Here is a 14,755-nt window from a genome sequence, read left to right on the forward strand (position 1 = left end):
CTCTTCTGCCCTTTTCCTCCACAGTTTGCAGGAGTCTATTCTTAGCCATGTTCAGCGAATTGTCAAAGGGGAGGTGAGCCTGGCGATGAAGGAGCAGCAGGCAGTGGTCACCTCCAGCATCATGCAGGCAATGAGGTCAGCGGCGGGCACACCTGTCCCCACAGCACATCTAGACTACCAGACACAGCAGGCAAACATCCTGCAGCTCCTCCAGCAGGGCCAGCTCAACCAGGCTTTCCAGCAGGTAACACACACACACACACACACACACACACACACACACACACACACACACACACACACACACACACACACACACACACACACACAGACATAACCAGGTGAAGCATAGCATACTGCAGTTTTTGTAGCTGAACTGTGTTCCCAACTGTTAAATTAATGCAAAATAACCTCACACAACTTGTAATCATGCACAGATACACAGGAATGTTCACACACCAAAGGCCAGAAAGGTCCAGAAAGCTAATATACTGCAAGTACTTTACACTGTCCCACTTGCAGACAGCAGCAGTGCATTAGCTGTGCTGCTCATGCTTGCGTTTTTCTCCTAAGTAGCTAAGTACTGTATCATTAACCTGATACACCAGATTCTGTGTTACTAGTGTTACTGTGTTACTAATTTCACAATTCTATTTATATTTTACACAATTTTTTTGGAAATGGGGTTGTAGATAATAGTATTGCAGGGAAAGAGATATCTGAAATGGAGTTTGAGTGTGCAAAGATTTTCTAAAAGGTTTTGATACTCATTTTCTGTAGTATCGATACATGGGTACCAGCTGCATCTTCTCTCCACAGCTAGTTAACACACACCTGCAGTGCCTTTTCTCACTCACTCACAGTGCTGTCTTCTCGTCACTCATCTCATTTGCTCCAGTTGTTATGGAATTATATCATTTTATTAAATACACAATTCTATAATTTGAGGGTTTTTCTATGGTGTTAGCTCATTAGAGATGTTATTTTTTCTCCTGTGCTATCAGAAATTGTATTAAAGATTGATACTTTCCAAAAATGATTGTATCAAAAGTAGAAATTCCAGTACTATGAATGTTAAAGCATTCATAAAACCTGAACACAACGCCCTCTCTTACTTTCCTCCCAGGCCCTGTCAGCAACAGATCTCAACTTGGTCCTGTATGTGTGTGAGACCATCGACTCTCAGCAGGTGTTTGGTCAGCACCCCTGCCCTCTCAGCCAGCCCGTGCTGCTGTCACTCATCCAGCAGCTTTCCTCCAACCTCACAACCCGCTCTGAGATCAAGATCAGGTGAGGTTATTTCATATGCCCTTTTTGTTCAGTGTGTGATTTTCTTTTTCATTAACTTGCATCCATGGTAACATCATTCCTGAAGATTACACAGCTCTCAGTGTGTAATTTGTGGATCATTTGTTGATGAAACACATCATACATTGTGTGCCACACAATGTATGATGTGTTTGTCACTGAGATACAAGATTCCATGACGATGAAAATGTCTCAAAGTATCAGAGATTGATGACGGATGTTCATTAGCAGAAGGCTTCCCTTGACTTGGAACTTCAAAATAACGGCTGTGATATTGGGTGAAACAGTTGCTCAGCATTAAAGAAGCCAAACTCAGCTAAAGGGTAAAGTGTTTCCCCGACAATTATATCAGGGGGGCGTCCAACCATATCATGTTATGTTGTTTTACTTTAGTATATGTTGACTGCGTTAAGTCTGTTCATTGTGTTGCTGTAAGACACAGGTTTCAGTAATTAGTCTGATCCCAAACTAGTTGCACTAAGTATTAAGCTGACTGGCTCGCTGCCTTGTGTTCCTGTAAATGTTCAGGTAACACGGTTCAATGTGATTTCTAAGAGTTGACTTTCTAAGAGTTGACTTTATTACATTTTGCGTTTAACACTGATGGCGATTAAAGTTACAGTCCGTAAATGCTTAGATAATGCTGGCTTTTAAGAAATAATTTGTTTATTAGTGTTTCATTTCAGAACTGTATCCTCTGTCCTGCTCGTATTTACCTTTTCTCTGGGATTAAAAGACTTAAATCATCTAATGAGTCACTGACCGGGGACCTCTGACTGGAGCCCTGTAGGGGCCACAATCACATCTCACTAACCAGTTTCAGGCCCAACAGCACCAGATCACAGCAGAAGTAAAGGATAAAGGATATCTGTAAAGGATACCTTTCCTATAGAACAGCTCTAGATCTTGTCCTTAAACAAACTAAATAGCCTCTTATTTACATGACGTCCTTTTTGTCTCTATATGTTTGCACGTTTACAATTCTCCTCTGCTCTCTTTATGGTGCACACAGAATGATGCAGGCATAGCTTGAGGTTAATCAAAAGCCTGTGAGGCATACAAGCTTACTTCTTTCCAAAATGTCTTGGTTTTAAGTTCATTTTCTCACAAAGCTTTAAGAGTAAACACACTTTCAGCTGAAGAACACACCTTCTCTCTCACACAAGCTGGATCCTGTGCTGTAGTCTATCAGTAATAAGGCCAGTCTTTGCCTAAACTTTTGCTACCCATCTCATCTCCATCGCATGTCCATTATTACTCGTCTCCTGAGTGCTAAGCGGTGCTAAACTGCTGACCCTATCACCTGGCTCCGTCTGTAGCCCTGCTACATGGCTGTCCGGGGAGCACAGATGATCCTGCGAATAGCTTCACAATTTTTAGATGCCCTCTATCGTTCTCCTCTTGCTGTGTCCTTGTATCTTTAATTATTTTGTTCACTCTTTCACTCCTGTCTGCTTTTTGTTTGTTCCTTTTATAACAGTTCATGTCCTTTCCTCTTATGAATCCGTGCCTCCTTCCTCCTTTTGTCCTTTTCTCCCCCAGAAAACCTCATCCTCTGTCAAACTCCCTTTACAGCACGGCTCTGAGTCTGGATCACCTGTCTGGTTCTGTGTTTACGCTGCAGCTGCCTCCTACCGTTAACACGGCCCTGGTGCTGCTCTGTGCCATCTGGAGAGAGAGATGGGGCCAGTAGGGTGTGGTTCTGTCTTAGGCATCATTGGGACCGAGCACAGTCGTGGTTAGATGGGTTGTGGTGCGAGGGCGTTCAGTAGATAAGATCAAAAACGGATATATCACAAAACTTCTTAACATCTTCTCACTCTGGCCTGCTTTAATTGCTAATTTTATTTGAGCCAAGCAGGAAAACTCTGTAGTCTGTAGTGAGTGAGTCAGTAGAAGTCAGTTAATATTGGGATAAGACAAACACTACAGCAATTGTACTGTGTAGGTTTTGAGGCTTTGCACAAGATTAAGGAGTCTTCCTTTTCTGTACTTCTGATTGATATTATCTTAGAAGAGTCCATAAAAGATTCACAAAGGGAAACAAAAACAACGTTAAGATGGTTTGCTGGTTTTGAAGAACATGCTGTCCAAACAAATGCAAGAATAATGTGAACTGAGGGAAGAGAAACTTCATGTATGGTTTTTTGAAGTGTTTGAAAGGATTAGACACTATTTATTCAGCAGATTTTCTCCCGCAAGACATAAACTAGCTAGTCGGTATGTGTGGTGTTTTTTTTTTAAGTGACATAAAATCTCATAAAGAGTGTGTTGGCAGCGTTATGGGGATCTGATAGACCGAGGATGTGTTTTTAGGGGAACTTTGGCCAGAGGCCAGCTGGCGGAGTGGGACCAGCCCTAATGTTACACTGGGATCAGGTAGTATTCCATATGTGGAGATGAATGGCCATCTAAACTGTAAAGACACAGGGTGGGAGAGCAGAGCAGGACAGAGACAGAGCACCACTGGACGGTCTAACCACCAGATGTCTGCCTAAAACAATTAAGCCAGGAGTTAAATGCAGTGTAGTCTGAGTGAGAGGACGGGACACAGGTGGCCGTGGCAGAACTCAATTTCTGCTGTGATATTTGAGTGAAAACACAAGGTACGCAGTGGACGAGCAGCCAGGTGATCAAGGACAGCGTTTGACATTCAAACTGCGAAAGAAAGTTGAGACAGATTCATTTTTTCTTGGGTCTGACTCATGGCTAAAGAATGCAGTTCTAGGCTTAACCATGTCCTTGCTGCTCATACCTACAGTAGATAATGAAATGTGTGTGTGTGTGTGTTCTTATATCTTTGAAGTTTTAGGTTTGTAGTTGAGATCAAACTTAAAGTCGCAGTCGGCAACATTTGTTTGATCATATTCACTGAAGCTGACACTATGCTCCGATAGAACAACATAAATCATCCGGGTTAAGAAAAAAAAGGCACCTCTACGTGCACCCAGAGCCTGTTTTTTTTGCTTTGTTTTTTTAAATCTGCCACGCCAGGATCATCCTGTCCACTCAGTGCAGGGCTGTGTGAGAGCTATCAGTCAGTCACAGCGCATGCACATGCCACAGATCCCCCTCCCCCCTTGTACAATATCACAGGCACATGCCTCAAGCTAGGAATGCAGTTGCAATCTATGAGTAAGTTGGCCAGCCTACCTTCGTGTAGCGTGTACTTAATGCTGTTTATCAATGAGAGAAAACACGGGTGCGTTCACAGGAAGTTGGTGCACACGCACTGATGAGCACTCGATGGGAGGGAGCGGAGGAGCTCGGTGGTAGAGAGAGAGGGGTGTGAGAGTTGTAAACATTTGAAATCTGCCAGACTTGCCGACTGCAGCTTTAAGGCTAAGCAAGGGGGCCAGAAGAGGAGGGGTAGGAAGTAGGGATGGGGCCATTGCCCCACTCCACTATACTCCTCTGGCCTGGTTTTGCCATGGTCTCTAGTTATCTGATGTCTCTGTCCCCCTTGTCTCCCTGTACAGTTACCTGGAGGATGCAGTGATGAATCTGGACCATGGTGACCCCCTGACAAGAGACCACATGTCCTCCGTGTTGGCCCAGGTCAGACCGAAGCTCTTCGCCTTCCTGCAGCAGGACCCCCACAGCCCGCTCAGCAAGAGGGCGCGGCGCCTGATGATGATGCTGCAGGGTCTCGTCAACCACTAGTCCTGCGTTTAATGAGTGGTGCAGGAGAGCCGTTTTCCTCATAGATACAGATCATGAGTCCATTTTTGTTCCGAGTCCACATATGTTTTAGAGGAGAAAGCAACGGCGACGACTTCACCCGACTCTGAGCAGTTTCTCCGAGCTGAGGACGGGGACGTGCTTCCGGTTGGAGATGGACGAGGGCTCCTGAATGACTGAGTTTGAAACCTCTCACTTGGTTCAAGAAGAAGGTTCCCTCCAGTCCCCGTCCCTCCATACAACCCTAAATCCAGCTCTTTTCTCCTCCATTCCTTTCGTTCCTATTCCTCCCCCCTGTCAGGTTAGGAAAGAGAAGCTGTTTTGGTTTCTGTTCCTTTTCTTTGTTCCTAGACATACCTATGGTGCAAGACAGTAATGTTCTGGACAACTTTTATGTTCACTGTAGATTCTTCCAGACATTTGTTACTGCTGCTGTTTCCCCCCAAGAGGCATTCTGTTTGTCTCGTCCTTTTATCCCCATCCTGGAACAAATGACTGTCTCAGAAACACCAGCCAGAGAACCAGAAATTTCTGGCCACCCTTGTCTCCCAGACACATCGTCCTCATCACATCATGACACTCCTTTGATGCCACTTCATCCAAATGTGCATAAGACTCAAAGAATGTCCCGTTGTTGAGTTTCGGGGTACTGATCAAGTCGCGATGCAGGGGCTAGTTCTGAGCAACAGAAAGAACCGACCTACGCTAAAGAGAAGACATGTTCCGCCTTGAAAAGTCAACATGTAGTTTGACCTTAGGAGCAAAAACAGCAGGTTAGGACTTTTTTTCCTATGCAGACGAGCATCCTCGCTAGAGCCAACTTGGAATTCAGTTGCAGCAGGATAAGGCTTTTTTTTTTCTTTTTCTTTTTTAACATCCAAGCTAATCCCGGCAACCACAAATATGTTACATTCAAAGCCATTTCATATTAGTGGCATATTTGCTTTCAGTTATTTCTTAATAGGTTGGAGACGACAACCCTGCCAGGCCAAAGGATCAGCACGCTGAATAATACTTTTTTCAATCCGGCCTTGTTCTCACAAATCATTCTAACGAGGCTCTCCAAAGGATATAGATACGATTAAAGGACGAGAAAGAGCATTTTTGAAATGTATCAAATCTTCCAGGCTGAAAAGAACCCCCCCCCCCCCCCCTTTAAATTCAGAGAAGCGTGGCAGCCGTCCATGTGTACAGCTCTCTCCTGTAAATTGTTTTCCTTTGTATGTCTGTCCCCTTTTTTTTATAGAAACATTTAGCATTTGTAAGACTTGTATACTTGCTTTAAGAGTTGTCAAACTAGTTATAACACATGATAAAAAAAAAAACACTTCCTAAACATAATTGTTGCTGATGATGCTATTTTATCGGGCTATTCCAAATAATGTTTGTAGACTTAATGTGCAGTTGCTTCTCATAGGCTCTAGGAGGCAGCGCTTAGTTGGACAGCAGACCTTCACCCTTCTTGTCATCTAGGTTTTGGTTTCAGAAATCCCTCCTGCTCTCCCAGTATCTGTGTTACCAAACACTGAAAAGCCTGCGCCCGTGTGTTCATCTTTAAAGCGTATGATCATTCGTGTACAGCCCATTTACACGCAGTTTAAGGGCAGGGTGGCCGCACTGTCCTGCCGATTGTAAAATAAAAGTTCTGTTCATTTGACCTCTGTGTTTTCCATCATGTAAAGTTGGATTTGTCTAGCAAGTGCCTTACTGTATTCGACATGTTTCACTTCAACGTTTGGGCCTTTAGACAACTTGTAACGTTTGAGCATTATCACAGCAGTTCCCTTTGTACCTTTACAAGCATTTATGTCATTGAAATGTTGGACCTGAAGTAAGGCTCAAACAGCACAGCAGGGGAGAAGCTGTATGTTTTGTTTGGAAATGTTTTGATCACAGCTGAAAGACGGCTGATTTGGACAGATATTTGAATGATCATGCAACAGAGAGAGATGTACTATTTTGACTACTACTACTCCTACCATTCACCTTTCAGTTCCGGACCCCCATTTATTGAAGGACAGGTTGACTCCTGCTGCACGCTGAGTGGGAGCTGTGTGTGTGTTTCCTTTCCATTCAGTTCATGTCCCTCTGCCTGGATGCTTATGTTGTATCTTTTACACTTTATTTTACCCTAAACATTTTGGAATAAAAAAAAAAAACGTATTCACTTTGTGTTTTTATTTGTTTGGGCCCTTTGAGGGGTACAGAATGAAAGTATTGCTTTTCCATAAAAAATATATATATTTAGTCTGAATTCATAAAAATTCTTGTCCGTCACGTTCTGTTTCCATGGTAGCGGCCAATAGTGTTGGGCGTTGCTGGTTGCCAGGGTTGTCTGTTGTTGGGTGCAGCTACTGTAGGCTGGCACTGGGTGAAATGGAGTTTGCCAATCCTGCAGCTGCTTATTTGTCCCAGCAGCTGAGTGAGCGGAGACGGGCAAAAACTAAAGTCAGTATAGGCCGAGCATTCACTCCATGGACTGAGAGAAAGGAGAGAAACGCCCAAATGGCTACGTTTCTCCTTGGTCGCTAACATCACTTTCATCTTTACTTAGCTGGAACGGCTAACGGCTAACTGGCTGTCAAAGTCCTCTATTTCTTGTTTTTATGGTGTGATTTGCTGGAGGGGATGGGTTCAAACAGACTTGAACAGACTCTGGTCTCCTGTCTCCTCACTTGAAAAACTCTGCAATGAACCTGGCAACCCGACTGGTGGAATTATTTTTTGTTGTTGCGACTACGACCTTGAGACACTAGATGGAAGTGTTCTCCATATTCAGACGCCAGTATGCAACTCACACCATGCCACCATAAATCCCAACTTCATAGAGGCTCACTACATCATTAAAAAAGTTCTGCACATGGAATCATTTCCTGTACCTTTATGTTTATTTGTCCTAAACAGAGTATTACTGCTTATTTAACTGTATTATTAGTAAATCATCATTTTAAGGGTCTTCATGTAATATCTCCTCAGCCCCAGTTCTTCTCTCCATCTCCCTTTTCTCCCAGTGTATGGGACTACTTTATGCATGATTCACTGATGTGGATGGATATGGAAATATGAAGCCTTTTTTAAAGCCTGCTGATCTGCGTCTGTGTAAGAAACTCTCTGTTCGTGTGTGTTATAGTGGAGCAGAGCAGAGATGTTATGTGGTGTCAGAATGATGTTTGTCAAACCGGATTTCTTCCACTATTTCAATATTCTTTTTAGATGTGAATCTAAAATGTGAAGAATGTGAAGTCTGAAAATACATTTGTTTATTTTTGAATAAATTAGGGTATTTCTATTGGGGGGGTCATGTTTTTCAGAAATTAGAGGGGGAATGTTCCCTCCCGCCACCCCGGGATCTGCACCCATGAACAGACCCCATAGTTTGGGAAACACTGGACTACACCTAACAGCAGCTATCTAACACAACCCAATAAGGACCTCTGTAGTTTTACTAAGTAGGATTTCAAATCGTCATGATCTGTCTTTTACATTACCTGAACCGCCCGTCCACCCAGACCTGACCTGGCTTCGTGTTCAGCTTACTGGGGACTCTGAGCTGCTGTAGACCTTTCCTCCTCCTCCTCCTCCTCCTCCCCGGCACGGGTGCGCCCTCCCCTTCAGTGGAGGGGATGAGCGCACGGTGGATGCGCTCACACTGGAGTACAGGGCTGCACCAAGGACAGGAGGGAAGCACTTTGTCCAGCACCGAGGAGCGGGACAGTGTGGCGGGTTGCCTTTTCTTTTGGAAGAACAACTTTGGGGGGATTTCGGTGCAAGACCTGAAACTTGTGCGGACGGAGGACGACTTGTCGGGTCAGCATGACATCTCTAATGAACTCTGCGTGCCTCCTCTTGCCTGTTGCTCTGCTCCTGAGTAAGTACTGCACACATCTTAATGATGCTGCGAGAACTTGGCAACGTTATGTGTGAGTAAAGCACTACTTCCACCGCAGCAGTGCGAATGTTGGAGTAGTTCTGGCTGCGAGTCGTTGCGCGTAACAGGGTGACAGATGTGGGTCCGGACTTTGAGCCGATCATTATGTACTAAGACTTTCTTCAGTTACATACTACGTCCCCCCATCTTCTAGATGTGACTGTCCTGTGTCTCTGTGCGCTGCGAGTTAGAGCGTCCCGCAGCTTCCAGCATTTATCTCCAGCATCGCGCGGAACATGTGCCGCAGCTGCAGGAGCGATCCGACCCGGGAGAGATCACATATATAGATATAGATATATTTATCTATCTATCTATATATATATATATATATATATAGTCTAAAGGTTGAGGACCCAGCAGGCTGAGTGCTCCTGTTATAGTAGAATCTAATCGAATGTCCCCTCAGCCTTTCATACCTCATTAAGGTAACTTGTTGTGCAGCGATGGTAGAGTCATCCAGAGGCTTATGATGGGAACCTTTTTATGTCAGACCATAGTTTGAACCTTTATGTAATAAGAAAAGTCTCACTGAGATTAAAAATCTTAAAATGAAAAAGAGTAGTAGAGGTTCCTCTTGAGATTACCATAATGTATTAGGTATTAGTTTATTTAAAAAGGGGACAGTGTAATTTCATAAAACACAGGATTACACATGGTTCAAAAAGCCAGAATCAGCCAGAAGGCTAGTTTTCATCTGTAGTCCCCTGGCCATGATGTGAAAAGGCAATAAAAATTACAATTTGACAAAGAAGAACATATGCAAACACTTACTATTCAATTAAGAAAAAATACAACATCACAACATAACATTTTATCATAACATCAAAACATCACAACAGGCTTATCTTTGAGTGCTGGCAGCCGTAAGTGTTGATAAGCCACATTTTCATCTTGTAAATGAACTCTGTGCAATGACATGTTTTTTCAAGTGAAGTGTTAAATTAACGGGGCACTTGGAAAAAATGTACAGCACTTTCTTAAAGTTGGGCGACATCCAAGAGAAAAGACAAATCAGTGCAGCCGCGGTGGAGATCTTCTGACCTTTAGCCTCTAGAAGCCCCCCAAAACATTTCCCACAACGCAACCTGATAACACCTTTCATTAGACCCTCCTTGCCTGAAAAATGTTCTCTTCAAAATCTATAGCAACAATGTGTCCAACATATGGCCCGTGGACCAGAAGCGGCCTGCCCAAAGGGTCCAGTCCGGCCCACTGGATGACTCTGCAAAGTGCAGAATTTGGAGAGAAGTAATTAATTCCACTTTTTCAATGAAATGCACTGCTATACCTAGTTATCCCCTGGAGGTCACACTGTCCATACAAGAGTAGCCGACCGTGTGGTGTATTCTCTGTTATGGATCCAACGTGCTTACATTCAGGATCCGTGTCACTGTCGAGTGTAGGCTGCTGTTCATGCAGGAGCTGCTGGAGGAACATGTCTTTGTGAAAAAGGAGAAAAGTGGACACAGTGCCATGTTTCCCAAGAAACTTCTTCATTCATTCATTCATCTTCAACCACTTGTCCATGTCGGGGTCGTGGGGGGGCTGGAGCTGATCCCAGCTGACACATAGAGACAAACAGAGACAGACATTCACACCTACGGGCAATTTAGAGTCATCAATGAACCGAACTCCTGCATGTCTTTGGACTGTGGGAGGAAACCGGAGAAAACCCACGCAGACACGGGGAGAACATGCAAACTCAACACAGAAGGGCCTCAGCCCGGATTCATACCCGGAGCCCTCTTGCTGTGAGGCGACAGTGCTAACCACCACATCACCGTGCCGCCCCCTGCAGAATTTTATTAAACATAATTCGACATCTACAACGGTGTACGTAAAACCTATCTTGTGACAGTGGCCCCTCAAGAAACTTCTTCACAGAGCTAAACAAGAAGCGTGTCTGGTGTGTTCAAAACACATTTCAGTTCTCAAGGAATATTCAGCGCCACTTTCAGACTCATCCTGGTGAAACACAGAAGAACCAGGACAGCTGAGAGCAGAGAAGATAGATGATTTGTTGGCAGGTTTGAGGAAAGAACAGTCTTTAGTCTTTAGTTTTTAGTTGTAGCTGTGAGATTAGCAATGCAGCTGTGAAAGCTAGCTAACTTAATGCTAACAAAATAGCGTCAGCATCAAAGCTGAACTCTGAGGGTGAGTTTGTGAAGACATGCTGAAGGCTGCAGAAATCGTGTTCCCTGACAAGAGACGGGCTTTTTACCAACATGAGCCTGAAGACAAACTCTGTGGCAGATAAGAGTTTGGATCTTGCTGCAGTGGTTTTACCTGTCCGGCACACTGAGATCAAATCGGGCTGCGTGTGACCCATGAAGTAAAATGAGGTAACCCGGGTTACACCATTTCATCAGGATTTTTTATTTTTTTGAAAAGCTTCCCCCAGAGTCACAGAAGATGCAACACAACTGTTTGCTCAGATGACGAAACTGAACTTAATGTGAAATTTAAATGAACCAAAATACTGAATTTGTGATCTGGAACCATGTCTAATCCACTTTAAAGTGTAATTCCGGCTTAAAATCATCCCAGGGTCTTTTTCGGCAAATACACTCATCAAATAAACCCTCGTGACAAACTGTTTCGTGTAACAACTATTAACAGGGAAACCTGGGAGAGTAGCTAACAGCCGGACGTGGCTAACAGTGATTTGCTCGGGGCAGTAGTTGAAGGCATTAAAACGTCTTTTTTAACCACTAATACTGTTTAAAATAACAGCAAACCTCTGCAGCAGCATGAGAAGAGTCCCTACACAGAAAACAAAGCACCAATGGGCTCCTTCCTTTGGGATTGACTTTAGTAATCCACTTGAATGGACTTTACTATGAGAGGAGCTGGTACAGAGGCCAGTAGGTAAGTCTTTAAAACACTCTTTTAATAAACTCTGGGTTCACTAACTACGTTGTTGGTGATTTGATTTGTTTGTGATTTGCTGCTGCAGAGGTTTGGTGTTATTTTGAGCAGCATTAGTGGTTAAAAAAGACGTTTTAATGCGTTTACCGTGCTGCCCCTAGCTAATCCCTGTTAGCCACATTCGGTTGTTAGAGGCTGTCCAGGATTTCTCCTTTAATAGTTGTTACACGGAAAAAATGGTCTTGATGGCTTATTTGATGAGTGTATTTGCCAAAAAAAAGCCATGGGATGATTTTATGTCGAAATTTCACTTTAAGTACCGGTACATTTAAAAAAATCATCTTCATCATCATCATCATCATCATCATCATGAATCTTCATCTCATGCTGCTGCGGATGTCAGAGCAAAGTGGATAAGGGAGGGGGAGGGGAGGGGGAGTCCCATGGGAGTGTGACAGCGTGAGGGGAAAGAGAAAGAAATAGTCCCATCGATGGATATAAATGATGAATGAATCACATCTGTCCCCCTCCTCTTGCTCAGCAGAGTCTCTGGAGACTCCGTTCAGCGCTGCATCTGAACCTGACGGGGAATCCACTGCTGCTGCTGCTGTCATCCACTCAGTGTCCCTCAGTCATGTTACTGACACACAGGGAAGAGTGGGCTCCTCATGTCCTGTATTAATATGAGCTGATCTTTCAAACTCTGTGTGTGTGTGCGTGTGTGTGCGTGCGTGCGTGTGTGTGTGTGTGCCTGTGTGTGTGTGTGTGTGTGATTGTGTGTGTGATTGTGTGTGTGTGTTTGTGTGTATGTATGTGTGTGTCTGTGCATGTGTGTGATTGTGTATGTGTGTGTGTGTGTGTGTGTGTGTGTGTGTGTGTGTGTGTGTGTGTGTGTGTGTGTGTGTGTGTGTGTGTGTGTGTGTGTGTGTGTGTGTGTGTGTGTGTGTGTGTGTGTGTGTGTGTGTGTGTGTGTGTGTGTGTGTGTGTGTGTGTGTGTGTGTGTGCGTTCCGTTGATGTGTCCATGAACAGCGCTTCCTTTGACTCAGAATCTCATCAGTCACAAATTCTTAAAACACCTTATCCGAAGCTCAGAAACCTGTCAAAACCCTCTCTAAGCTGCCAGTACAATGGAGAGAACTACTTTTAAAACGTTAATTGACCAAGATTACACTTGCCTATATTACAATACCACGGCTATTAGGACTAGTATTTATAGCTGCCTTTGATTACTATGGCTCTCTACAACAGAGCACTATTCCTGTGTCATACAGGGGTACCCCAATGAAGAAAGGCTTTCCAGTGCATCTTGTAAGCCTATACTCCTGTGGGAGGAATATCACAATATTTATGCATTCTGCAAATGAGGGGTTTAAAGGGTAAGAATATACAGGCACGTGCTTTTCATGTTTCATCTTTTAGCGCTCTGTCAGAAGCATGAAGAGGTTTGTTCTCAGGTGTCTCTGGAAAGAGAAGGAAATGACATAATGATTACATCAAAACCAAAGAGCTGTCAATACAAAACAACATGTAAAAGTAGGAAAGGCTCAGGTTTTAATAATAATGCAAATGACTCGTTTCCATTCATTCATGTTTCAAGCCCTTTTCACACATGCGCCCTGGACAATGTGAGGCGAATCAGGTCCAGGGCTGAAACAAATACTCCGGTTACTCGATTACAAAAAAAAAAGTTTCTGCCTCGATGATTCGTTTAATTCCTATCTCATGCGTTCTGCGGCCTGTTCAGCGCAGGGATCCTTGTTCCACACAGAGGCTTTTTCGGATGCACACCACCACATCTGGAAAAGGCAGAGAATAAGTATGGGATCATTTCACACTTAAAAAAGAAGCCAAAAGGTGCAATATGTCCACTGTTAACTAGAACTTTTCTACCACAATAGCACAACATCGATGATTCAGCGTCTGACCTGAAAGCAGCCCGTTGTTAACGCCACTTCACCGAGCGCCGCTGTTTTGGTTTAAGGAGGACAGTTGCCGTAGTGAACGATAAAAACAGGAAGAGAATGCGTAACATTAGCCGTCCTTGGGTCTGCCTCCATGTTTAGTTTTTCCTGAATGTTAAACATAACGTTACCCACCTGATCAGACTTTTGTTTGAGTAAATATGTCAGTGGAGTTTTGTTCGTTGTTTGTTATTACGTTAAACAGGAAGCGAGCGAGTCGCTCTTCCTGATAACATCTGTCTCTAATTCATTTTCTAAATTAATCTAGTTTGTCTTTGAAACCTGTTTGAGTAACACGTGGGTCACATAGAATTGTATGCACCACCTTGAAAGGTTTAAATTATAAACCTATTCATGGTAAATTGTGTATTGTATTCACCTACAACACACATCTCGTCTCTCTCCCCCTCATGCACGCGTGAACACCCAAACACTCAAAATCATGCAAATTCTAATGAAATTTAGGCAAAAGAACATATATTTTTTCTGATTACTCGATTAATCAATGGAATAATCGGTAGAATACTGGATCACAAAAACATCCGATATCTGCAGCCCTAATCAGGTCACCCAAGTTTCACCCATGCAGCACACAACAGGAGATTCTCCATGTCCGGTAGGTTCACACTTACTGGAAATACGATGACACTGCAGTGATGGAGCTGGTTCGTAAATTCGGTCATAACCAAGTCTCTTAATGTCCTTTGGATTTGATGATTTCAGCGTTGGCCCTTATTGACAGAAGTCCCTGAATCTTGCTGTCTCTCCAGTTAGACACTTTTGTTGCCGTCTTTGTGTAAATAACCCCTCTTATTCACAGTCAGAAGTGTGTTTTCTTGTGGCATTGACGAGAAACGCCATCAACAAGCCCACTTGCTATCTGTTAATACATCGGGGAGAATGAGCGACTGCATTCGCATGCGGGCTCACTCAGAGATGAAAGGGTCTTTGTACTGAGGAGCTAGGAGGATAAAGACAGATTGATGTCCGGTCCGACTCAATCTGACA

At 43.7% G+C, this 14,755-nt stretch overlaps 2 protein-coding genes across 5 annotated transcripts in view; both read left to right on the forward strand.

The window, feature by feature from the left end:
* The window catches only part of edc4 (enhancer of mRNA decapping 4), a 35,481-nt gene extending 28,329 nt beyond the window's left edge, over window positions 1-7,152 (forward strand). For all 4 annotated transcript variants that reach the window (XM_083917269.1, XM_083917270.1, XM_083917271.1 and 1 more), the window contains exons 28-30: window positions 25-244; window positions 1,127-1,290; window positions 4,788-7,152. In XM_083917269.1, coding sequence (XP_083773395.1) covers window positions 25-244; window positions 1,127-1,290; window positions 4,788-4,971 — 568 coding nt within the window. In that variant the 3' untranslated portion in view covers window positions 4,972-7,152. The remainder of the gene's footprint in view (window positions 1-24; window positions 245-1,126; window positions 1,291-4,787) is intronic.
* Window positions 7,153-8,802: 1,650 nt separating this feature from the next.
* The window catches only part of nrn1la (neuritin 1-like a), a gene marked incomplete at both ends in the record, with an annotated part of 99,759 nt that continues 93,806 nt past the window's right edge, over window positions 8,803-14,755 (forward strand). Inside the window, one exon of the mRNA XM_083917094.1 lies at window positions 8,803-8,857. Coding sequence (XP_083773220.1) covers window positions 8,803-8,857 — 55 coding nt within the window. The remainder of the gene's footprint in view (window positions 8,858-14,755) is intronic.

This window comes from Echiichthys vipera (assembly GCF_963691815.1).
Source record: "Echiichthys vipera genome assembly, chromosome: 7".
Classification (NCBI taxonomy): domain Eukaryota; kingdom Metazoa; phylum Chordata; class Actinopteri; order Perciformes; family Trachinidae; genus Echiichthys; species Echiichthys vipera.